The 24,020-nt window shown below is 41.4% G+C and overlaps 1 protein-coding gene across 3 annotated transcripts in view; it reads left to right on the top strand.

The window, feature by feature from the left end:
* Positions 1–24,020, top strand: part of SEMA5B (semaphorin 5B) — a 134,907-nt gene that overhangs the window by 26,306 nt on the left and 84,581 nt on the right. For all 3 annotated transcript variants that reach the window (XM_086615346.1, XM_086615345.1, XM_086615344.1), the window contains exon 3: positions 4,647–4,692. In XM_086615346.1, coding sequence (XP_086471472.1) covers positions 4,647–4,692 — 46 coding nt within the window. The remainder of the gene's footprint in view (positions 1–4,646; positions 4,693–24,020) is intronic.

The following is a 24,020-nucleotide window of genomic DNA, read 5'->3' as shown; positions in this document are numbered from 1 at the left end:
GCTTGGTGTGTGTGGAGGGGGACAGGTGGGAAGTGCAAACAAACCACACTCATTTAAATAGAAAAAATAATCTGAAGCTGGAGTAGCCTTTCATTTACATCTGTTCATCGTCTGCAGGGACGTTCCTCCTGATCTACCACAGCAGAACTGAAAAGCGCACTCTGTTTTAATTAGAAGGAAGCACCTTTTAATCAACCAGCACAGTGCTGACAGATGTAGTGCCTGAAGAGAGGCACTGAAAAAGAGGCCTGAATGCGTATCTGAAGCATGCTGCAACCCTTACAATTTCAGAACTCCTAAGAGGAAGGGTCTCAGCTTTTATTCGTGCAATCTTGTTACGTGGAAAGGCTTAATTTATCTTACAGCTCTGTTGCTCAGTGGCATCATAGACGAAGTACTTTGCCTTCACTGTAAATTGTTTCAAGGCCAGGCAATGTGTGAACAAGTGCAGGGGCATCATGTTACAAAGTTCAGCCAAGGTGCGCTTGGCTGTATGAAGTAAACACTGAATAAGAAGCTTTGACTTGGGAATGTCATGGCGAGCAGATTTAAGTGGATATGTTCTTCCACCCTTTCTTGAAATACATCTCAGCTGCTCTCCTGCTGTTCTGGTACGTATGCTTTGTGGTACCAGGCACAGTGAGCACTTAATCATTTTACAGGGCAGCCAAATACAAATTACGAAGCCAATTAACAAATACTTTCATCTACAGGATTTATACTGCAGCTTGGCTCTGTTCATAGGCAGACAAGCATAGAGGGCCCGGTTTAGGAAAGTAATTCAACATCTACCCAATTTCCCTGAGTGTAAATGCACTTCAGCACAGGTTTATATGCTGTGCCCCAACTTTAGGTGCAAGTTATTCTCCTAACCAGGCATAGACTGATGGACCAGGAGATCAGCTCCTGGTTGTGCTGCAGGTATGCTCTGCGATGTTGACTAAATTGCTTACTCTGTGCTTTAAATCTAAATGAGAATGTTGTATCTTTTTCACTCTTCTGTATATATTTAGATGGCAAATTCTTCAAGACTAGGTTGTATAGATCAGGAGGGTCTTTACAGCAACTAACTTCATATGTCTGAGTTGGGGGATAATATCCCCATCAGTCAGAGGTGACAAGGAGAAGATTCATCTTCAGGTTGTTTAAATAGGCATCGGTTGTGAATCAGTCTCCAGAGGAACCACCATCAACCCCCTCCATGTCTCAATGCAACAAAACCACAGTCTTGGCTGGGACTTGAGGGTATTACTGTTTAACATCGGCGTTTTCAGAAATACACTGATGTTCATGAATAATAAGGTTAGCAGTAATAATCATTAGCAGTTTGAGGCACTTTTTAATGTATATAATACCATTTGCCCCAGAGTGCTTAGAGGAGTGTAGTCACTTGCTCTGGAGATGGCTGAAATGCAGCCAACTCCGGGATGAAACAAAAGTCCTGTTACAGTTCCATGGGGTGAAGTTGTGTGACCTTTTAGGACAGAAAGCGAGTAAGAAGGTTGTCCTATGTCTTCAAGTTTGTGCACCAGCTTTTTATACAGGGGAAGGAGGTAGGTAGAATAGCTGGTTGCACCAGGCAATTGCTCTTCTGGCCTAGCCCAGATGGGTTTAATTTAAGAGAGAAAGGAATTAGCCAATATTCACTTACAAGATGAAATGGGAGAAAAAAGAGACCAAGAAGGCACCTCATCCATTCATGCAGAGATCTCAGTGTTCTCATACATTTCTTAATCCTACTTTCAGCTGCTTTAAATTATAGTTCAGCAAGCTATTAAACAGACCTAACTTCAAACACAAGCAGAAAAAGGGACACAAATGGGGCAATTCTAGGTACAATAAACTATGCCTGTCATTCAGAGACCTTGCTCATTCTCGTACTGAAATTGCAGTTATAATGTAATTCATAAAAATGGCACTGTCTTGTTCAGCAGATCTTTCCCCTTGACTTTTTGCTCCTGGTATAGCTTTACAAAACAAGTATGGTTAAAGGAGCATGTTATTAATTAAGGATTAGTCGGTTCTAGCTGGGCAGGTCAACTGGAGTCCGGAGGTGTCTCTGACAGCCTGGTCTGCCTACCGGTGTTCGTATTACTACTGATGAGATGTGAGAAGGATCAAGCAAACAAAAAGAAACTGCCAGTGGCTGTACAGGCCCCAGGTGAGACAAGCTGATGAAAAATGTAGGGAAACCCTCCTTTCTGTAAGAAAGCCACAAGGTCAGACTTAGAGAGCTGAGGTTAGTATGGAGCCTTTGGAAGATCCTTGTGCTACTCACATTAGTACTACCTTCCTGCCCGGTCTAGGTCTCAGCCATCTGAGTGATCTCACTGCTAATGCTGTGTCCAGGTGCTACCAGCAGTCACTGAGAGGACAGAGACTGGCTTTATTTAAATGGACGCTATTCCTGTGTGCATCTGTTTTGACTGAGTGCAATGAAAATTGTGTCCTTTAGATATGTCTCTTCCATTAAAGATATTTTGGTTGAATTTGCTCTGCAGTGCTATCAGGGAAAAAAAAACCTAATATTAAAATTTATTACTCAGTCAAACTGTCCAGCTTTTTACAAGACTAAAACAAGGAGCTGAAATCTGCATTAAAAGGCTTCCAAAATCAATGCATTTAAATAGCATGCTTAACAACAGGATAGCAACTTCAGGTCCCTAGTTATGAGAATTTCTCCTTAGGGTGTTGTAAGATTGGAGGCCAGTGACATGCTTAACTTTTCCAGGAGAAAGCTTATTCCATGATATCTCATGTCCTGGAATTGCATTGATATTTTGGTGAGAGTAGCATGTGCTTTTCTAAGGGAGCTCAGTCAGATCAGTCATTGAATGAGAATTTACCTCCATTTTGAAATTTTAGCTGTACGTAAGCTTAGTGCCTCTAGTCTGCTGCATGCACCTCCAGGACATAATGTTTACGTCTGTTACTGATGCTACAGAGTTAAAAACAAATTACTTGGGAAAGTATGCAGCCCCTTGAGACAGAACAGCGTTTCAGACTATACAAAAGACCTGCTGGATCGCCAGTGATAGGACTAGGAGAGAAGATGGAGATTTGTGTGTGTTTGTGTACCTCTCTGTGTACTTACAGGAGGTATAATAATTACTGATCTATTTTGTTTAGATATTGCTAATGAGTCTCGTTCTTCTCTGGGTAACCAGTCCCCGTATAGAATCGGAAGGTGTAAATCAGACCAAATCAGAGCTACCTCGGCTGAAGATTCGGTACGCGGAGTTTGACTTCCCGAGTTCCCCATCATCCTTGTTCCTATTCTTCGTTATTGACAGTCAGCAGCAGTTGAGACCTTTAGATTTATTTATAGAACTGGGGCAAAGTACACAGGCAACTCTGTGATTATGACTTAGGTGATATACAAGTGAGAGATAACAGAAGAAGGCAAAATTGCTCAAGCCTTGTAGTGGTCATTGTGACCCAATATTAATTGCTTGTATGTGGAAGTTTGAGTAAATTTCTTTGCTTGGGCAGAGTGTGCTGCTGACTGCAGACCCTGAACAAGGCTCTTCAGAAGAGTCCTTAGGACCTTTTCATCACTAGAGGAGCTTTCCACTGACTTCTCTGACTTCACTGACCCAAGACTGGAACTTGTTTTTGTACTAGGTAGAGGAATGTCTGTATACTGGCACTTCTAGAGTGGATGAAGCTATATCATCAAAGCTGCACTTTCTACTATTTAAACAGAGCCACCTCCAAAAACATAGTTTACCTGGTATAATATAATTGTCTCCTCTCTGGGAGATTGAGGTGACAGGGATGTTGGAAAAGGATCATAGCTCTTCAGACCCTGTGACAGATGGGATGCAAAAATATGAAGTTAGATGTGGCCAAAACCCTCAAGCACACATCAGGTCCGTATGGCTTAATATGTCAGCTTATTCCTGTTAACTGCATTGTCTTAGCAAGCAAAAATGTGAGATAAATCCTGTTAACTAAGCCTCATCCATACATGTTTATGCAGATGTGTGTTCCCTCCTTTCTGTGATGGAATATGAACATGCAAAAGGAGGATTACAGGAGCTCAGCTTATGTGTGGTATCTCATGCTACAGTGACTTCTGTCAGGAACTCCTTCTCTTTGCCTGTGGAGATGTGATGACAGGAGGATTGGGAGTATCTGCAGTAACTGATTTCCCTGCTGGTTTTCTGTGCAGAGAGATCTTGCTGAGAAGTGTCTGTCCTCTTCTCCTCCTTTTCCAGAAAGTCCTGAATGGGAGCACCCACAAGGATGTGCTTGGGGAGTATACTACAGGAGTCAGCTTTGCTCCAGCTGGCTTCTCTCCAACTGCAGTTTTCTCAGAATGCAGAGAAAAACACGAGCACAGCCCATACAGGACTGCAACTAAAGCCCTTTGAGGGTCTGGAAACAGTCTCTGTGTTGTTGAGATTTCATTGTAGTTCTCCAGTGTAAGTTCTGGAATATTTTACTCCAGTCCTGCTCAGAACTTTGTTACAAAGTTCACTAAGACACTCTGAGCAAGGGTTTTGCATTCTGTGGAGAGGAGTCCAAGAATAGCTCATTGTCCGTAGAAATGAATGACCAAAACCTATGACTTGCTTTTATAACTTTTCTGTTCCTTCTTTTGGAAGCCTAACTGTTTGTAATTTTTCTGCTTGTTTATGCAGGAACTACCTCTTCAGACTTAGTCTACACAACGTTTCTCTTATTCAGGTATGTTCAGTTTTTACTCTCTCATTTTATTTGACTTGCTAATGAATGTTCTGTAAAATTTGATGTACATTTTCCGAAGGCTGTGTAGTGTAAATTTGCCCAGAGTGATGGAGCAGGGAGAAGACCAAGTCAGAACCAGATGCTTATTTCCATTCCAACGGTAATGCTGGGAGAAGGGCTCTTCTACACTTGCCCATTTGCACAGCTCGCTCTGCTCTTGATTATTGAGTGTTTGGGTGGTAACAGGATCTGCCAAAAATATGGCATCTTAGGGAACAAAGCATGTAGTGTGACTGATAGAGGCTTAAACACATAGAAATCCTTTGCTTTCATTAGAGGAGATGTCAGCAACATGGAGAAGGTTTTACTATTCTTGTCCATCCTTATTTTTAGCCATTGTTGGCCTTTGTGAACATGGATTGCTGAGGAGCTGTATTTTGCTGAATGCATTACTAAAACCAAGATGCATTACTAAAAACAAGCATTCAGGAGGCAAAATGGGTTGAAAAATGTACGTTACCCATGGCAGGATGGAGGCAAACCATCTAAAGTTTGAAAGGGCTTGCAAACATGCAGCAGTATTAGGACCTTCCTCGCACTGCACTGAATGTGGAATTGAAAGATGCAGCAAAAATTGTTATTGAAAACCCCAGCTGCTTATCTTTAAATAAATAAATGCCTATGCTCTGGGATATTTACCATCTTGTACAGTTGCTAGAGCACCAAAGATGTATTCAGCATTTTTCAAACATGTTAAAGGGCCTTCCTCCTGTACCTGACCAGGCAAAGAAGCCCTTAGACTAATATTGCCAGCCATTGCCATGTGCACAAACCTTTTGCTGTTAGTAGAAGTTACAAGTATAGCTGGAGAGAAGAAAAGATGTTTAATGGTTGTAAAATGCATTGAATCTTCCTTTAAAAGGAAAACAAAGTCTGAAGTTACCAATGACAACAATGAAGAGTTAGAGAAGCTGATACTCCCATTTGGCAGGAGTTTCCCTTCGCAGAGCCATATTAGCATGGCTGGAAGGTTTCCAGCTAGCACACAGGAGAGGGAAGCCTTGATAGTTATGCAAGGTGTCATACCTTCTGCAATGCCTGGTATCGTGTCATACCTTCTGCAATGCCTGGTATCGTGCTGCCTGACACAGCCTCTTGTGCTTGTCAGACGAGGGATCCCCTTCCACGAAACCCAATTGTGAATCTCCCTGATACACTTCTGAAGTTAGGTTTGGCTTGGGCCCTTTTCAATGCAGCGAGTTTCCTGTCCTACACTGCAAAACATGGGAAGTCTCCTTCTATAGCACTGGAGGATGCTGTGGGATCTCCGGTTAACATAATGAGCTTAGTTTGCTCCTGCTTTCTGGGTGTATCCGGTCACTTTGCCAAGACTTTTTGCATGACAAAGAGAGCATGGAATTATGTTGACACACGTGTTGGGAATGATGGAAGCGATTGTTTCCCAATCTAATGGTTGCCTAAGTAGCTGCTTGGCTTGTCTCCATAAAGCACATGATGTGGGCTTAGAGGCACCCCCTCCCACCTTCCCTTCGCCATGCATCATTTTAAAGATCAAATCAGAAAGCGAGACAAGAAATGCAAGGAATTTGCGGTTAGTTCTGTCGCGGGGGGAGAGTGCAGTTTAAGAAGTAATCGCAATACTAATTTGGGTTGTTTTGTGTCTCCTCTTTGCTTGTAGGTGAAATATAGTGCGGATCTTGTCAGGCCTGATTTGGGGATAGTTTTTCTTCTTGAGATTGTGGTCTGATTTATTTCTGCTCATGGGATGTACTCTTCAGGTTGCCAGCGGTGCTAAACCTGCTTCAAGGTGCAGGATTGTGTTGGCAGACGTCTGCTCCCTTGCATTTGTACTTCCATGAGGTGAGGGCAAAAACATGAGGAGCACAGTCTATAGAGACAGCAGGATGTGCTGGTTGTGGGGCAAAGCCTGGCAATGTGAGGAATAAACCTCTCTACAGCAGGGTTAGGTGAAGTTTACAGCTGTTTTTCACTGAGTGTTCTTGAGCACTCAGCTGTATCCCTGGGCTGCATCGTCCCTGTAAGGAAAAGGCAAGGACACGTTTCAGCCCCACAGCTGTTGTGCAAAGGAGAGGAGGTCAGGGTGTTCTCATGATGGAGATGACTCTTAATTGTCTTTTCAGCAAGGGTGGCAACAGCATCTCGCAGGAGCAATATCCCTGTGCTTGCTAGCACAGCAAATTCAGTACTTTAGCCTCTCATTCTGTAATGGGTAGATTTACTAGCTCACTCTACCTAATGCATGTTTTCCTTGACAGTTATCTATTCTTTAACCAGAAAATGAGTATTTCCTGCCATTGAGCAAGCCATAATGTTTTCATCACAGCATTACTTTATTCATTGCTTTCCCATGGGAATAAATTCTTCTTTTTCTGGATTATAATCCCCTTTATGAATATTTGGTATCAGAAACACAGTGTTAACCAAGTTGTTACTCTCTGATTTTAGAGAGGTTTTAAGCTCCCAGACTTGAAAAGACTGTGCTTTTTCCTTCTACCTATTGAAGGACCATGGATGCCTTTCATTTAAGCCCAATGCAAAATCAATTAAAATAAGCAGGAGTTCTCCATCAACTTCAAGGGTTGTTTTCTGAAACTATCGCTCCTGAAAATACGTTTTAGGAGTCTTTAGTTCCAGAAGCTAAAGTTATGGTATTACTCCTGAATCTGTATTGGACTGTCATTAGTATAAACTTAATTTTGTAATCTCCACAGCAAAGAACACTCTGGAGTATCATGTGGCCACTCCATGTAGTTGGGATAGGAAGTTATTGTCTTGGAATTGCAGTAGACTAAAAGACAAAATTTAGCATTATATGGGCAAGTTACTGGATAAGAGCTGTGTAAAAAAATAATGTTACTCTATAGAGCAGTTAAGATTTATGGGGAGGGGAGGAAGAGAGGTAGATTTTAGGATGCGTCAGCTGTTGGACTGTATTATACTTTCATAAGGGGTCATTTCTTTTCCTTTCTTAGCTCCTAGCTCTTGGATTCCTTCTCCAGAACTAGATGCTTTTGTCCCTGCTGCTCTACCATGTGCCAAAGTTTGCTCCTGACTTGAATTTTCTGTCGGTTCTGCTGAGGTTGTTTTCTCCAAGACTGTAGCACTGAGATTTTACATCAGAACTGGTGAATGGAGTGGAGCAGAAACTGAAGCAGAACAAGCTCGTTACCTGCTTCACAGAACAAAATGTCCCAACTTCTCTGAGATTTCCCCCACCCTGTTTCTAAAATGTGTTTTAGAAATTCTATTCAGGACCTGAGAAGCCTTTCACCAAATGAGTTTTAGCTGCATGAGAAACTTTGGTGGTGGTTTGTTGTGGTTTTTTTGTGGCTGAATGTCAATATCCAGAAGAAAACTAGGGCCAAGGTATTTTGGGGATCACTTGTGATTTTTTCTGCCGGTCTTTCTTTCCAAAATTTAGGCACATTGTTAAAGAATTTCTAAAAATCAGCACCTTGAGATGCCCTGGTAGGGTATCCAAAAGCACCTGTTAATTTTGGAAACTTTAGCATGTATCATTCAAATTCTTGCAGCAGACAAGAAACATAATTTCAAAATGGTTACTCTTCTTTATCTTTTAGCATCTCTTTAAACAAAATCCCTGCAACGTTTCATCTCCATCTTTGAACAGTCCTCTTGTGTGCATAGTAAGCTCTAAATATTAGACATTTTATAGATCACATTTTTAAACTGATGTACACTTGGAGCACATGGTGTTTAATTTATGCATAGGCTTGAAACAAAGTTAGCTCCTAATCTGCAGCTTTCACAGTGAGCCCATAGAAAAGTCCGATTTATACTAGAGTTTGTAATTAAAGAGTAGGTGGAAGGGTCATTTTACAAACATAAGCCTTTGAGCAAATTTTTAAAAATGTATGATGCTGATTAGGACTTCTTAGCAAGGAATGCTATTCTCCGGTGTGCTCCATCCCTGGAGACGTTCAGGGCCAGGTTGGACGGGGCCCTGAGCAACCTGATCTAGTTGGAGATATCCCTGTTCCTTGCAGGGGGGTTGGACTAGATGACCTTTGAAGGTCCCTTCCAGCCCTAACCATTCTATGATTCTATGATTCTATGATTCTATGATACAAAGCAGGCTACTTGGCAGGCGTTTCATAAATCCCAGTGCAGTGCCTACCCTCTGTTCACCCTGATTTTACCTGGAACCTACAGTTCTCAAAAGAACTGAGTGGGAAAGGATTTTTCCAACCTTTTTGAGATGCCAAGATATTTTGCACTGAGATGAAAACAAGACTTTCTGACATCTTTGGAAAATCTGAAAGAGAAGGAGATAGACACATGGTTACCTGGGATGCAAATATTCTGGGACAAGTTGTTTTCTAAAGCATCAAGAGAGAGGATTTGAATGTGCATTTCTCTCATCTCAAGCGACTGACCTGGTTTGTTTGGGGCATCTTTTTTCCTTTCCTTTGTGTTTGTGACCAAAAATTTCCCTCTGGATCCAAGGTTCCCTTCTGGACCCTTGTCTGATAAGTTTAGTAGAATCTGTTAGGATTTTGTAAAATGTTTTTATTTCAATTATTATTTTAATGGAAGATCTCTTGTGAAGAAGTTTCTAACTAGCCCTGTGAAGTTTATGTGCTGACCTGTTTTGTTACATCATTTTAACAATATTTAAAATACTTGAAGAGTATGTATGTATTCCGCTTCTTAAAAATGAAACTGTATATTAACAGAATATGAAAGCATAATTTTTGCACCTATTGCAAAACAATTTGGAAGACATAAGTTATGTAATCCGTTAAGGAAGACACAAAATTCTGAGATTAAAACATGCTTTAATTATCAATCTAATGTTTTCCTGAGGACAAAAAAATTGACTGAGTACTAAGTTCAGAGACACGTGTTAGCTCCCCAATAGTCATAACCCTGAATTTGATAGGATTGCCTGTGGACTTACGCACTGTCCGGTACCACCTGGGCTGCCAGAATCTAGATCTCCAATTACAGATCTCCAGTTACCCCGCTGCAAAACATGAAAATGCTGAAAAACACGTGACTTTGTTTCTCTTGAAATTTTGCTCCAAATTTATAAATCGAGAGCACATACATTCATGTGGGCACTTCAGAGAATGTTACCTGGTCACTAGGGCATAACTTGATGAACTTCTCAGTGCCACTGGAGGCATAAGACTTAGACCCAAGCTTAAAGATAGCAGCACGCTTAAGCAGCATCAGCTCTTAAGACTTGATATGAAGCTTATTGAAATAATATTTTTTTCTGTTGATATCATGGGGCTTTGAGATGGGTATTTTTTCGAACCGAAAATAGGGACAAAATGTTTCCGTATGGTCCTGTAGCAGATGAACTGCAGCTCCGTATCCTGTGCATTTCCGGTAAGGATAGTTTTACTCCAATTTTTCTTCCCTTAATCTAAGAAGCAGAAACAACCCTGCTGCAGAGATGAGGCTTTCAAACTGCACAGCTGCTCCTGAAGACACACTTCCCACCTGCTAGTCCCTGGAGGGTTCTTTAACTCTGTGGCATAATCACTGGTAAATCAATAGTACCTATCAACAAAATAAAGTTAATAATAATAAAACTTACCTATGAGTCCTCAATATGTCACATAGCAACAAATGGAACAGGGTTCATATTTTGCACTTTGAATCAAACCGAGCATTAAATGCATTATTTTCTACTTACTTAGGGCTCAGTAGTGCCACATTTATGTGTGCTGATGAGAAACATGCTCTGCAAGTGTATAAAAGTGTGAGGAGAGGTGGCAGAGTTTAACTCGTGGGTTTTTTTTCTCTGTATAGCTGAATAAAATAACGATAAACAAAACCAACGGGAAGCAGTGAGTAATACAGTTTACAGCACAAATTGTCACTCAAGTTATCTTTCCTGGTGAAAATACTTCGCTGGGAAATTTTCAGGATTCAGAGTATGCTCACAAAACCCCAGTGCTCATCAGAAAACTTACAAATAATAGATAAATCTTACGCCCCCAAGAGATGCTGGGTAGGCACCAGACGGGGCTTGAAGGGCCCAAATTCCTACTGCTGGCTCTGCCAGCGGGCGCCGGAGGGTAAGTTAATCTGCCCGCTTCATCTGCCTGGTGCTTGCTCGCGTGCGAAATAGGGATATAGCACACTTTATAAAGTGCTGTGAGTTGTTGTCAATAAAAAGAGGTAAAAATGTTGTATTTCAGATTTACCTGCAGAAACATCCTTGAGCCAGAGCCGTTCCCATTTTTCAAAATATCCTTTCAAAAGTCATGAGGAAGCCAGGCATTGATACGACAGTGCAAACCCATGGGTGCTCACAAGCTGGCTCAGCTTTGCTGAATATATTTATTTATTCAATCTATTTGGAGTCTCAAGATTATCATCCAATTTAAAATCTAGTTTGGGAAGTAATTTTGGGAAAGAGTGAGACTACTTTGCGTATCTTTATGTACCACTGAGCCGCCTGTCAGGAGCTCCATTTTGAAATGTTCAAGAGTAAGCCCTGCTTTCCAGAAGTCATTTCCTTAAAAGCAGTTTATTATTTGTTTCTTGCAGATTCCCAGATACTTCTTTGAATTATATGGCACATATTTCTAGATAAAACATTTATTTCTTTATTTTCAGGCCAATACAGTTCCCTCATTTAAAAACATAATCAAAACCTCTACTAGAGCAGATGCAGTCTTTAATATGTGGCTCATAGCTGAGTTATGATTGTCACATATTTTATCAGTACGCTACGTTTTTTATTAACAGATTAACATATAAATCTATTCATAAATCACCTTCCAAAGCTGCACCTAAAACCTCTCACTCTCAGCCTAGAGGTTTAAAGCTACTCCATAATAAAGCATATATTGGCTGAACAAACTTTCTGGCAAATTCAGCTTTTTATTCTTATGATTTCAGGTTCCCAAATCAAATCTACTCCATGAATACACCCTTCCTTAAAATGACTGATCAGGAGCTAGATTGCGGCTTTCAGGTGCTGATCTGCCTTCCCAGGATTTATCTAAGAGAGAAATTTCTACCTGGAGTGTGAGATGGGGGAAGAAAACAAGGCTGGTCAGACTGGAGGTGGCCATGTCTGAAGGCTGCACTTCATCTCCAAGGGCATGCTTCTCCAGCTCCTCGCTGCGTGTAACTGTACTCTTTAACAGGCTCCATTATATGCTGTTGGGAACCAGCCTTGTGCTGATGTTACTCAGCAGCTGAAATTCAGGGAGCAGAGAAAGCAAATCTCTTCTCACACGCCGTAGTGTTAAGTGATTTCTGAACACAACATCCCCTCTGTCTGAGAGAACCCAACTTGCGAGTCCATTTTTAGCCAGCAAAGCTTTTAAGCCTAGGTTTAATTTTAAATAAAAGCCTCTTTTCCTTTGAGAATTGTCCAAGTTAAGAACATGCTGTATGCTCTACCGAGTTAAAATACATTTCAATATGCATTCATAGATTTGCTAAACTGGCTTAGAGTGCACTGCTTAGTTGTGATCAATGTAATTGCCCTTTAAAGTGAGTATTTAGGCATGCTATAGGAAGCTCTCATATATATAGTTACGTGTATATTTTTATATATATACACATGTATGTATGTTCACATACACAGAAGGATCAAATACATAAGTTGTATAGCATGCATAGGAGCTTCAGGAGCTATACCTGTTTGGATTCATACTTGGCATTAAGCAGGGCAGCCTTCTTGGAGTCAGTGAAGGCCACGGAGCTGATTTCCATCTGGAAGGGAACTACCCTGTTACACTCATACAGTGAAGTGAGGTTTGTGTGATGACTGTGAGCCGCGGATCGCCAGCCCATTTTCCTGGGTGATTTGTTAGTTGTCATTCCCTCTTTTCCTGCCTCACCCCACCTAAAAGTCAAAATTACTACAGGGGTTTTGGTCTTCGTCAGCAAACATTATAAGGAGAATTCAGAAACTGAGAATTTAATTAGCTGCTGAAGTCACTTACTGATAACAGTAGCATATTGGGCTCTTTATTTGATAAAACCCTGTCAGGCATTTTATGAGTAGGGAATGAAGACTAATGTTCTTATTCCTTGCAACTTACAGTCGGGACCATTAAACATCCATTAGAAAGGGAAGGGAAAAAAATGAAAATGAAAAAAAAAATCCCTTGGACTTCTCATTTCTTGTCACCAATGTTGGTTCTATATCTTTGCAAAATGCTTTTTGGTTTGCCTGTTTACCCTTTTTTCTCGGTGTGCTGCTTCCCACTCCACCAGCTCCCGGAGGCTCACAGGGATCTGCATGTACGTACGCCTTGGCTGTCCCCTGCCCTGACACACGCATTCATCTGCTGCTGCTGTCAACAAATCCAGTTCTGCAGATGTTCCTGAGACGCAAATCAGCCTCTTGTCGTAGGCTACACCTTAGCTAAACTGAGATTTACGTAAAAATATACTGCTTTTTTATTATTATTACTTTAGGGATGTGGGGTATTTTTAGCCATGAGAGAGGTTTATTCTCTACCCATGAATTCTGGGTTGCCACAAGGCACAGAAAGCATTTCCTTGTTACTTCTGTCCCAATTAGGGCGCTCTGATGTGATCATTAGTGAAGGCTCTAACATAGGATGGGTTTAATGCAGCACCTTTGCAGAGGAGCAGCTGATGTGGCAACAGTGACCTGTTGAGTTCTGTGCACCGAGCGCAGGGTTCACACAGCCAGCTCCTGCTTCATGCTCTCCTGGAGAGGAGGTGATACCTCCCGTGATCTCTCCCTGGTTCAGCAAGCCCGGGTTTGTGGAGGTGGTGTGCTGCCCATCGGTGGAGCCTGGGGAGAGGTCCTGGCACCCTGTGGCAGCCAGCACTGCCGTTTGCCACTTCTCGGGACTATACGCTCAGGGAAGTGCTCTTCCCACCTGAGACCTGGCACCCTGACCCATCCCTGGCGTGGGGGCTGAGCTGCACATGCTGGAAAGTCAGAAATAAGAGAGGTCGTTGAAAAGGCAAAGGCCTGCGTCTTACAAGATGAACAATGGAGTGCCTGGGCCAATTACTGCAAAAAAGCAGCAGAGTTGGTTTTTTTTTAAGACAGAATACAGAGAAATATCTACATTTTATTGTCAAAGCAGAGCTTAGGAGAGGTCTAAATGATTCACATCCCTCGCACTGGCTCTCTGCACAGGATTAAGTTTGACCCTGATAGCATCCAGTCATTTATAATGACAGCATTAAAAAAATCACCATTTATTGATTTTCACCTCTCTAAAAGGGCCCATGAATGACCTCATACGTTTCCTTTAAAACCAACTATTGAGCTCTTAGAAAAAAAGTGTTTTATAGTAAATACATTTCATGTCAATGCATGCATTTTTTCCCTAGACAAATAATCCTACTTTTCTCTGTTAGTAACAGTTTAGCTGATGTGTGTTTTACAGCGTCTTTTAAATGCAACAGTTCTGAATGACTAATACCAGGGGATTATTGGAGCCTGGAGCTGCCCAGCAGAGTCACTAACATGGCCTGCACAGCTGCTGCCAGAGACCCAGAGCTGGAGAACAGAGACGAGAGCAGTTTCCTCATCGCTCCCACAGGACATTGGTCCTGTCTCAGTGTGGCAAGCACAGCTTCCCAGGTTCCTTTGAGACCTCAGAGAGATTTGGCCTCCAAGCTTTCACCTACCTTCCCCACGCTGAGCTCAAGGAAAGCACAACGCATGCCCTAAGAGGACAGACAAACAGTTACAAACATGACTATGCCTATGGCATCTCCAGCCACCTTGACCGGAGAAAGATGGCAAGTTTTCAGGCTCGGGAGGCTGCCTTCAGGGCTGCAGGAGGAGTAGAAAACCTCCAGCTGAACAACATCAGGCAACAGCTGCTGTGAGTTGCCTGCTAATGGGTGGGCAATGGGAGAGGAAGGTTGGGTTGTGCCACTGGAGGAGGTGAGGGATGTGGGGTGTGAATGAGTTGCTGGATGCACTACAGCTTGAGCAGTTAATAGGAACAATGATCTTGCAGGTGTTCTACTGTCACTGAAATGCTCCTTTCATCTAACAGTTGCCATGCCATGGTTATAGCTATCTGATGTTTTTATCATTAACATGATTGACTGGAGGCTAGGCTATTCTGAGCCTGGGGAGACCAAGACTAGGGTCAGTGGAAGAAGATATGCAGAAAATGTACATGTTCTCTCTAAGAAGAGTTTGGACAGCATGGACTAGCTGCCTCACTTGCAGACAGCTATGGGGAGGTAAGGTGGTTTCCAGCCATCTCTAGTCTGTGCTTTCCATTCTCTACACATGAAGCTGAGATAATGATACTTGTCCTTTTGAAGTGCTTTGAAATATATGGCTTTCTGTTTAAGACCCACATATTATCCATGATGACGTGCCCTTGTAAATATAGGGAATTTGCCTTAATTGTGTGTCTGCAAAGTTGTTATATTCTGATTCATCGTAAATGTAATATTAAGCAGTTGTTATCTTCACCTCTGCTTTCTAGGTAAACAATTATGCAACTTCAGCATGTCCACATGTTTAAAATGGACGCATTTTTCACTACTGTTTTCTCAACTTTGTAAATGGAAACCTTTTAATGTAAAAATAGAGTCGTTGGGGTCTGGTAGGGGAAAAATGCAGTAGAAATGTATGCCTTCAGCTAAAAATACTTAAAATATAAATAACTGTAAATCTGTTTAAAAAGGAGAACAGCTTGGAAGGAACTTGGGGGGAGGGTTAATAGAAATATATTTTCATCAGAAGCATTTTTGTGTCAGGAATGTGGATCAAATTCCATACATTATTTTAATTGTTAATTAATCACTTTAGACAGGAGATAACATGTGGTCTTGAGGTTTTTGAAAGAAAGTGTTTTAATTCCTTATAAGTAAAGAAAGAGGAATAACAGAGCTGCAGCCATTTGAATAGGCTGCAAGGTTGCTCAAAGAGAAGTGATTTAAGCTTTATTAAGAATGACAAAAAAGTTCTTAAGTTACCCTGGGAATACTAAGAGACAAACTGTGATTGCCCAAAAGGAGAGGATTTTGATGCATGGAGCAGAAAGGAATGATCAATGGTTCATAAATACAATAGTGGTAAACACAGTGACAGGAAAAAAAAGGATATATGGCTAATATAATTGTTACAAATTTTGTAGCTTTTGCTTTGAGATGAGTTACTGAGGATTTAAGAACAATGCAAAAAAAGATTATTTTTTTTTTTAATACAGGATAAATGTGGAAGCATTGAAAATCAGCAAAACTGAGTTAGACAGAAGAAGCACGAAGAAGTATGTTCCATTAATCCTGTTGGAGAATCATTTTGCATTCTCTCGTCTTCATTATAAGGCATATTCTTGAAACTCATTTGTGGTATCTTTGACCTTGGTAGAGGTCAAATGCAAACATGCTGGAGGGGAGGTGAGCGAAGAGACAGGTTGTGGGGGAAGGTAAGGGCAGGACTCAAAGTGAAGGAAATTGGAAAATAAATCCTGGGTTGGCAGGAGAGTGCAGACTGGAGAACAGAGGAGTTGGGAGGAAGGAATAAAAGACACTGCATCAGAGTCATCTTTGCAGGAGATGGAGCAAATAAACTCCTTGTTGAGATGAAGCTTGGCAGAGCTCGTTACAGCATCAGGTGCTGATGTCTGGTGTTGGAAGAGAGGAGGCAGAAGCAAGGCAAACTGTGACACACCAGGCAGGGAGTCTGAAGGCATCTGTTTCTCAGCCTTAGGAGGAAGCTAGGTGGATTGATGCTACGCACAGCGGTGGGCATCTGGTCGCTTGCAGTGGCAGCGGGCAGAGACTGTGTCCAGCTGGGCTGGGTGGTGAGGGGACGATAGGGATTAGAAATATCTGAACTTTTGATGCTGGGACAGGAGAGGGACAGAGAGCCATCTTCCCTAACGTTTTCAGTCCAGTTTTCTTTTAATCTGTTATGTGCTTCCATTTTGCAGCAATAAATTTAAGTCTTGAGAAGTATCTTTTGGATTCTTGATAAATCAACCCTGTCGTTTTTTTTTTTCCAAACTGATTCCTTGTGCTTCTCTGAGACAAGTATTTGGATTTTACATTGATCAAGTGCTGAATTCAACTACTGTATGTATTGCTGGTGATGTGATGGTATTTGAAATGTGAAGCTTTTGATGTAAAGATGTAAAGAAATGGAGAGGTTCAGGTCCTTTCTGGCTTGTCATTTGCCTACTGACCACTGAAAAATGTTGCTGCATCTGTAGGTAACCGTAGCCTGCTCAGAGCCTTCCAGTCTCAGCCTTAAATTTAGGATTGGATGGATGTTGGCTTCACACTTAATTGGAAATGATGGGAGAGGAGTTGAGGGCAATGTTTGGGAATTCAACACTGTTGGTTCTTCAGTTTCTCTGTATTTAAGTGTTCCTTGCTGATGGAGCACAGATGGTCTTAGATTAAGGAAAAAAACATGCCAGAACTGCAGACTAGGCTCAGACTGGGGAGTTAAGCTTGACATGAAATAAGCAGAAGGTTGTAATTAGCTTATCAAAAGCATTAGGCACCTGGCAAAGGAAAGCAGATATGTAAGGCACACTGTAGCTATAGAACAATAAAAAAAATACTGCAATCTGTTTTATGAAACATGAGGGACGTTTCATCGCTGACTTCCTCTTCCGGCCCAGCCTGGTAATATCGGAAAGGTACTACTTATTGTTGGATATTAGTGATTTATCAGAAGTGACATTTTCTGACAGTTGGTGATGCTGAGCACCAAACCCCATAGAAGCCAGAGAGTCTAAAGGTCAAAATCTAGGTGTCTTGCCAAAAACTTTCCTGGGAAGCTTGCACCACGCTTGCCTGTGCACCATGTGTGCTCCCTGGTTGCAAATATCAGTCATCTCACTGCTCCCTCTTGTTCTTTCTGCCTGTTTTTTGCTGTCACATGTTGTCTTTTACCTTAACCCTAGAATCCTGGGGCAAGGCTTGCCATTTAATTTTAAGCAGAAATGCCTAGTAGAGTGCAGCTGAGTATTCTGAGTGCTTCTACAGTACGTGTCAAAATTGGCTGTTTAGGAACAGGAGTTTGGATCCTTTTTCTAGGTATGAGAAAGAAATAAATGGAATTTCAGACCTACATGTGCTGTATTGAAGAGGGAAAGTATGAAGACTCCTCTTTAGATGAGGATTTAGGATTTTTTGCTCATATTCTTGAAGCTCTAAAACTATTACCTTAAAATGGGGAAGAGCAGAAGGGAGAATCTGGTTTCACTTAAGTTCCTGTGGTAGAGGAAGGCTCAGGCGGGATCTCTGTTTTCAGCCTGCCTTGCAAAACTTTCCCAGTGTCTCTGGCTTGTAGGAAACTGGCCTTGGCTAATTAATACAATCTCAAAGCTTTTGTTGGTCTCAATAATGCATCTTTCACTTAATTAAAGATTTCCAGTGCCTTTTTTCCCGTTTGGTTGTACTACACCAAGCTTAAGTGCACAACCAGGAAAGAATATTGATAGGATAAATTGAATCACATGCACATTTGTTTGTTTAATTGCATACTGTCCCCTTTTTTCAAGCCAAGACAGGACTTTAACCGTGTTCAACCTCTTATACAGTTTTAATGAGAATATATTGCAGTGTTTGTCATCTGAAGGAGTATTAGGCCTCCTCTAATGCAATAGATGTGATTTCCCTAAAGAAAAACAGGAGGTGCAGAACAGTGAAAATGTCATCTTGAGTTCTTCATTAGTCCCTTTAATACTGCAGGATGTGCTGATTTTGATTCCTGAATCTCAGCCTAATTGTTGGGAGAATCAGATCCAAATTGGGCATTTCCTCAAACTTATTTTAGCTCCTTCTCAAAGCAAACAAACAAATGCTGAACAAGTATGTTCGATGATGTAGCCTGGAGAGGAATAAAAAATGCAAGACTTGCCCACTTTAGAAAGCTGATAGTACACAGAGGTTTCACATGTGCTTCAGTGATCACATTTTCGCTTTGAAGCATATATGGGAAGATTGCTTTTCATAGCTGAACTCTTAATGTAGGTGTACAAAAATGCATTCAGTTGACTGTGCAGGATTTGTCCAGTCTGTCTCAGAAGCAGTGGGGGAGGCAACACAAAAAAAATGTATAGTGGAGAACCCTTAGCATCTCTACATAGCAGTGAGCTTCAAAGAAGCATAATGGCAAGGAAACCCAGAGCAGAAAAATGAAGGAGAATAAAATGGCCTTGCTTGATGCAGAAATACAAAGGAGACTATAGCCATGGTAAATTGATTTTGTACTGAGTATGGGCTGGTCCATTGGAAGGGTTTTTGAACCTCCTACTCCAGAAATCATTGTGCAAAACAGTAAGAGGAGGCTGCTTAGAAGTCTTGTCACATCTGTCAGTGGAGCCCACAAAGAGGAAGGAGGGATTTAGTTTTGAATGGCGACTTTGCCAAAGAACATAAAGGGGTGGAGATGGACATCTTTTAGCGGCAGAGGGGCCTCGAAGGAAGAATTGCCTCCACTTTATCAAGGGTGACCATCGCTGTGACTCCGTTTGTTGGCTTGCTTCTTAGAAATAGCTTGCTGGACCTTGTTTATAGCAACTGAAGAAAAAAAAAAACAAACTCAAAACCACAACAAAACCTGTTCTTTACACAATAAACGGTGCTGGTGGTGTGAGAAATAGTGCTGTGTGGTGCCCACCTGGCCAGTGTCAACCACACCTACATGTACATCGGCTGTACTTACATTCTTGACCTGTGCTTGACTGCAGTGGAATTTTTCTTTAGTTGTTTTTGACTGAGCATATTTTAACCTCTTTATTTAGTCATTTTATTGATTTATCATATAAACTTATGTCTCCGTAATCTCCAGTACATTTAGTAAATGTTTGTTGTCATAAGCTATAAACTGAATGTGACATGGCAAGAAACCAATTTCCACTGTGGCTGTTAATTACCCATTACGCTAAAAGTCTTGTCTCAGTTTCTGTATGCTTTTGATCTTCAGTAATAGGAAACACTGTAAGTCATCCTTCCTTCACATCCTCTGTGCTGTTCTCCAGTTCTGGATGTTGTCATTCATTCGAAACTGACTACAGATGAGAGCTTTAAGGTCTTTTTTTACTTGCATGCCAAATGTCTCAGTTAACTATCAATTTGCATTTGGCCCTGTCCATGCTTTTGCATGCTTAAAAGCAATAGAAGTATCCAATGGATTAAGTTGTTTTCCGGCAAAAGAAAGCATTCCCATATAGTACTTGCAACTAAATCAGTGCAGTGTTAAGCACTTTCAAGCAAAATGAGGTAAATCATCGGCAAAATGAAATCATTGTCACACACTGACATTTTTCTTTACATAGAATGATAAAAACACAAACACTAGATAGTGGCAACAGAAACCCAGTGCCATCTTTATCTCTCTTCTTCAGAGCTGTATCTTTCTTCCAAAGTAACATGTTGGCGTGTTCATCTAACATTGCTGCATAAACATGTAGCTGTCAGTCTAAGCTCGGCATATAGCCGCAGCAGTGTCTGCTCCTGCTTTCTTTACCCTTATGGACAGCGCTGCAATCCGATCTGTTGCTAAAATCTGGGCATCATTCCTGTCTTTCACAAACTGTTCTGCTCAGGTAAAACATCACATCCATAGCTCCTAATGTTGCCGGATCGCCAGTATATTTGTACCCTTCCACTGATTCTCCTCTGTTCGGAGCACATCCTTGTTGCATTGCATTAGGGCTTGTATTAGTTTTAGGGGTCTTTCACAGATCTGCTTATTACCTTCCACGCCACTTTGAATCAGCCCACGAAGCCAGCATCCCTCTCCCCCTTGGTTAATGTGCCTTCTCCTCCTGCTTTCTCGCATGTGTCCTCTTTGTGTCTGGGAAGAATCCCATCCTTGTTTCACTAAAACTCTTCTGGTTACCAAAACCTGAGGATGAGTTATGCGACTGAGACCTCTCCCCGTGTCATGGTTATGCTCCGTTGTCTCTGTGCTCTGCTGTCCGCTGCTACCTGATGCCTCATATATTATTACGCTTTACTTAGAATGCATTTTGGCAAGGTTATACCTACACTGGGTGCACAGGGAGTCCTGGGCTATACTGGAGGCTCACGGGCACTACAAAAACTGCAAATTTGGATGACAAAGAAAGTTCCATTATGTAAAAAAGCTCAAATTCTCCTCCATGTGGAATTCAGCGTGGAGTTAGAAATGTTTTACACCAGGATTACTGAAAGTATGCTTAAAGCACTAGCAAGTCAATCTGCTTGCTTCAGATATGAATTTTAATTTGACAGTACCTCCTCAAGGTTGAGCTGGCTGCTTCATTATAAGCTGTCCTTTGTACACTAAAATTCCCAAAGAGCCAAAAAGTACAGTTTGTAGCCTGAATGTGACTATCTATATTTATTGTTTATCTTAGAATACACTGTTTTAGTTTTAGTACTTGGTGTCAAATGTTCTTTACTAAAGCTTCAGGCAATTGTCTTTAATAATAAAACTTTGTACTTGTACAGTACTTTCCATTTGGGTACACTGCAGAAACCATGATTTGTTAAACCTTGTACAATGCTCCTTTCAGATAAGGAAATGCATGGTCTGGAGTTGTAAATTCCTACCTGACACCACAGCGAGCGGGGAATGCCTGATTTACAGACCGTATGTTGTTTAATAGAATCTTCTCCAGGACAAATGGAAGTCGAAGGCATCAAAACTCAAATTTGGTTTTGTACATTAGACTGTGGCCTTGCCCGAAGATGTCAGAAAGAAGAGGACAGGATGTGTGTGGTGTCTGTCCTGTTGTTCTACTCTCTAAACCCACTCCCTCCCGCTACCAATTCAGTGGATGCATTTTGTGACACTAGCAAAAAAATTCTGTCTAACAAGTCATTTTGTGCTAGATAGGAAAGTTTTTAGTCCTCAAGAGAGCAAAGTTCAGTGCTCATCTCTGCCTCTGACATGCTCAGTGGCTTTTCCTAGTCAGTTGACCTCTCTGTGCTTCTGGTTTTCCTTTCCTCCCATGCTCCTGTGTTGTCTGTTTAGCTTGTAAGCGCTCTCAGACAGAAACTCTCTCCCACAGCATGTTTTTATATTGCCTAGAAGTATGGGGTCACAATCTTAGTTCATGCCTCTACGTGCTCCTATAATACAAGTAAATAACAAGGGATTTTGAAGCTGTGAAAATCAGTAGCACTGACCATCCAAGAAGAACTCAAAGCAACTGAAAACTTTCCCTCGAAAAGGAGTTGGTAACATTTGCAGTTGAAAACAGGTTGTATTTGTAGGCACAAACTCACAACGGAGGTACAGGAGCTTACTGCTCACTGCGGAGCTGTGTTACTGGGATGTGCTTTCTGCGTGGGAGGAAGACTGTGAAGGATTTAAACAAGTATTTTACCTTGCATCTGAGATGAGGCAGACCCATGGGCAGAGTGGGTTATTGTGACTCAGCTGATGTACTGTAGCTCACTGGGCTGGAATAACTTGACCAGAGAAAGTAGAGCTCCCATTCCTGAGGCTGAGGTCCTGTTCCACTGAGCGTTACAGTGGTCCATCTGTGCATACAGCCTGAAAACAAGGTGAGAGGACAGACTCTACTCTGAATCAGTGAGGCTTAAGAATGAAACCAACAAAGAGAACATAATGAGATGGAAACTCTCCTCCCTGACTAGTGGGTGCAGATGTATACCATTTATGTAATTTTTGTACAATAGGTGAGCCAGGTTGGAGGAACTTCCTTCAGACTATTGTATTTCTCTTTATAAGGATGCGATAAGAGTCCGTGAGACAGGGCAACATGAATGTCCAAAGGTGGTATTATTTGGAGCTGACTTACAAGATCCATTCTTAAAATGAGAAAGTCCTTCTTTCTGATTTAATTATTCCGTCCCTACCATGCCAGTATGTAGCATCCACTTCTGCTCTGACATGAACAGAGTGAGTGATCGTCTTCCACAGCCAATAAACACCAGGCCAAAACCAGCCCCAGTATTGTAAGAGGCTGACTTTTGTTTATAGAGAGAAGGTCTGATTCAGAGATTAAGGTTATGGGAACTGGAACACACTGATGGAATTTTTTTTGCATGTTTGCCAATCTCCATCTTCTAAGTGTTACATTTTGAGGTCTTCCCCAGCAGACTTACTGTCCAGGCACTCCAGAAGAGCGGTACGACTGGCCCGGTCTGTTGGTAGACACTATGGGTGCTTAGTTTAAATGAAGCAAACAGCTTGAGTTTTGCCACATCTCAAAGGATTTGTGATCACTTAAGGGAAATCAATTAATAATTTGATAAAACAATGCAATTCCCTTCATCCAAGCACACTCCTCTCCCCGCAATGAATCGACTGAATCCTGTGATCATTCCTCATACTTGTCACTGCACGCAGCAGTGATCTGTAATTTGTATACTGCAGTATGTAGCAGAACATTTATTGAAGCTTGGCATTATGTTCTTTCGGTATTAGTTATCTGTTTATCAGCCATGTTTATCACAGTTTTAATAAATTACCAGTGTTGGAACTTCAGAAATGGCCTCTAGGCTATTAAACTACTGTGCTTTATTATTAAGAAGTTAGATTTCAATAAGTTATTATTTATAGAACACTGTAAATGTGCCTTGTCCTTAAGAGACAAAAGCCAATCCTTCAAAAAGGGAATTTAACTTTCCACTTTTAGTCTGAGACAGTAAGTCTTTATGGAGAAATCTTGGAGGATTAAATAGGGAAGAAATAGCTAAAGTGTTGTACAAACGTTTTTACAGTATACATCATAGAAACCTAAGTTAAACAAGAACCTTTTCATGGACTTTCTGGATCCAGCCTATAGAATTTCTTTCAAAGATTTTTTTCTTCTAAATGCTCTAAGACCCAGCACTTACAATTTCTTGTAAATGATGCAGAATTTGCCCAGGGAAAGGTAGATTTATACTGGTGATATCTTGTGTAGGGACTACAAATTATACAGAAACACAGAAATATACTTATGAAATGGATTTGTCATTATCAGCAAGAATCTATGGGTGATATTTGAGAGGAGTGAAATCTGTTCATCAGCATGGATGAAAAGATTGAGGCTGACATCTTGTAGGGGAATGAACTGGCCTCTGAGCAGCCGCGGCATAAAGGACTTGGTCTGCACCCCAATTTGGCCAAGTTCTGAAGCATGTGGTTAAGCTAAACTGGTCCAGTAGGGTATGTAAATAGGCGCTTTATTTCCGTTAAAGTGGGCAGATATTAATTGCAGTGCAGAAACATGATGCCTCCATGTTCCTCTCTCCCTAGACTTGGAGAAGAGTTTCCATACCTTGCTGTGAAGTGAGCTGATCTAAAAAACATTTGTAAATGTAAATAAGAAATGCAGAGATTTTGGGCTGATATAAGGAATCCAGGAAACGGC

The sequence above is a fragment of the Tauraco erythrolophus genome, chromosome 8 (assembly GCF_009769465.1).
Source record: "Tauraco erythrolophus isolate bTauEry1 chromosome 8, bTauEry1.pri, whole genome shotgun sequence".
Classification (NCBI taxonomy): domain Eukaryota; kingdom Metazoa; phylum Chordata; class Aves; order Musophagiformes; family Musophagidae; genus Tauraco; species Tauraco erythrolophus.
The sequence above is the reverse complement of the archived record's forward strand: the minus strand, read 5'-3'. Positions and strand labels throughout refer to the sequence as shown.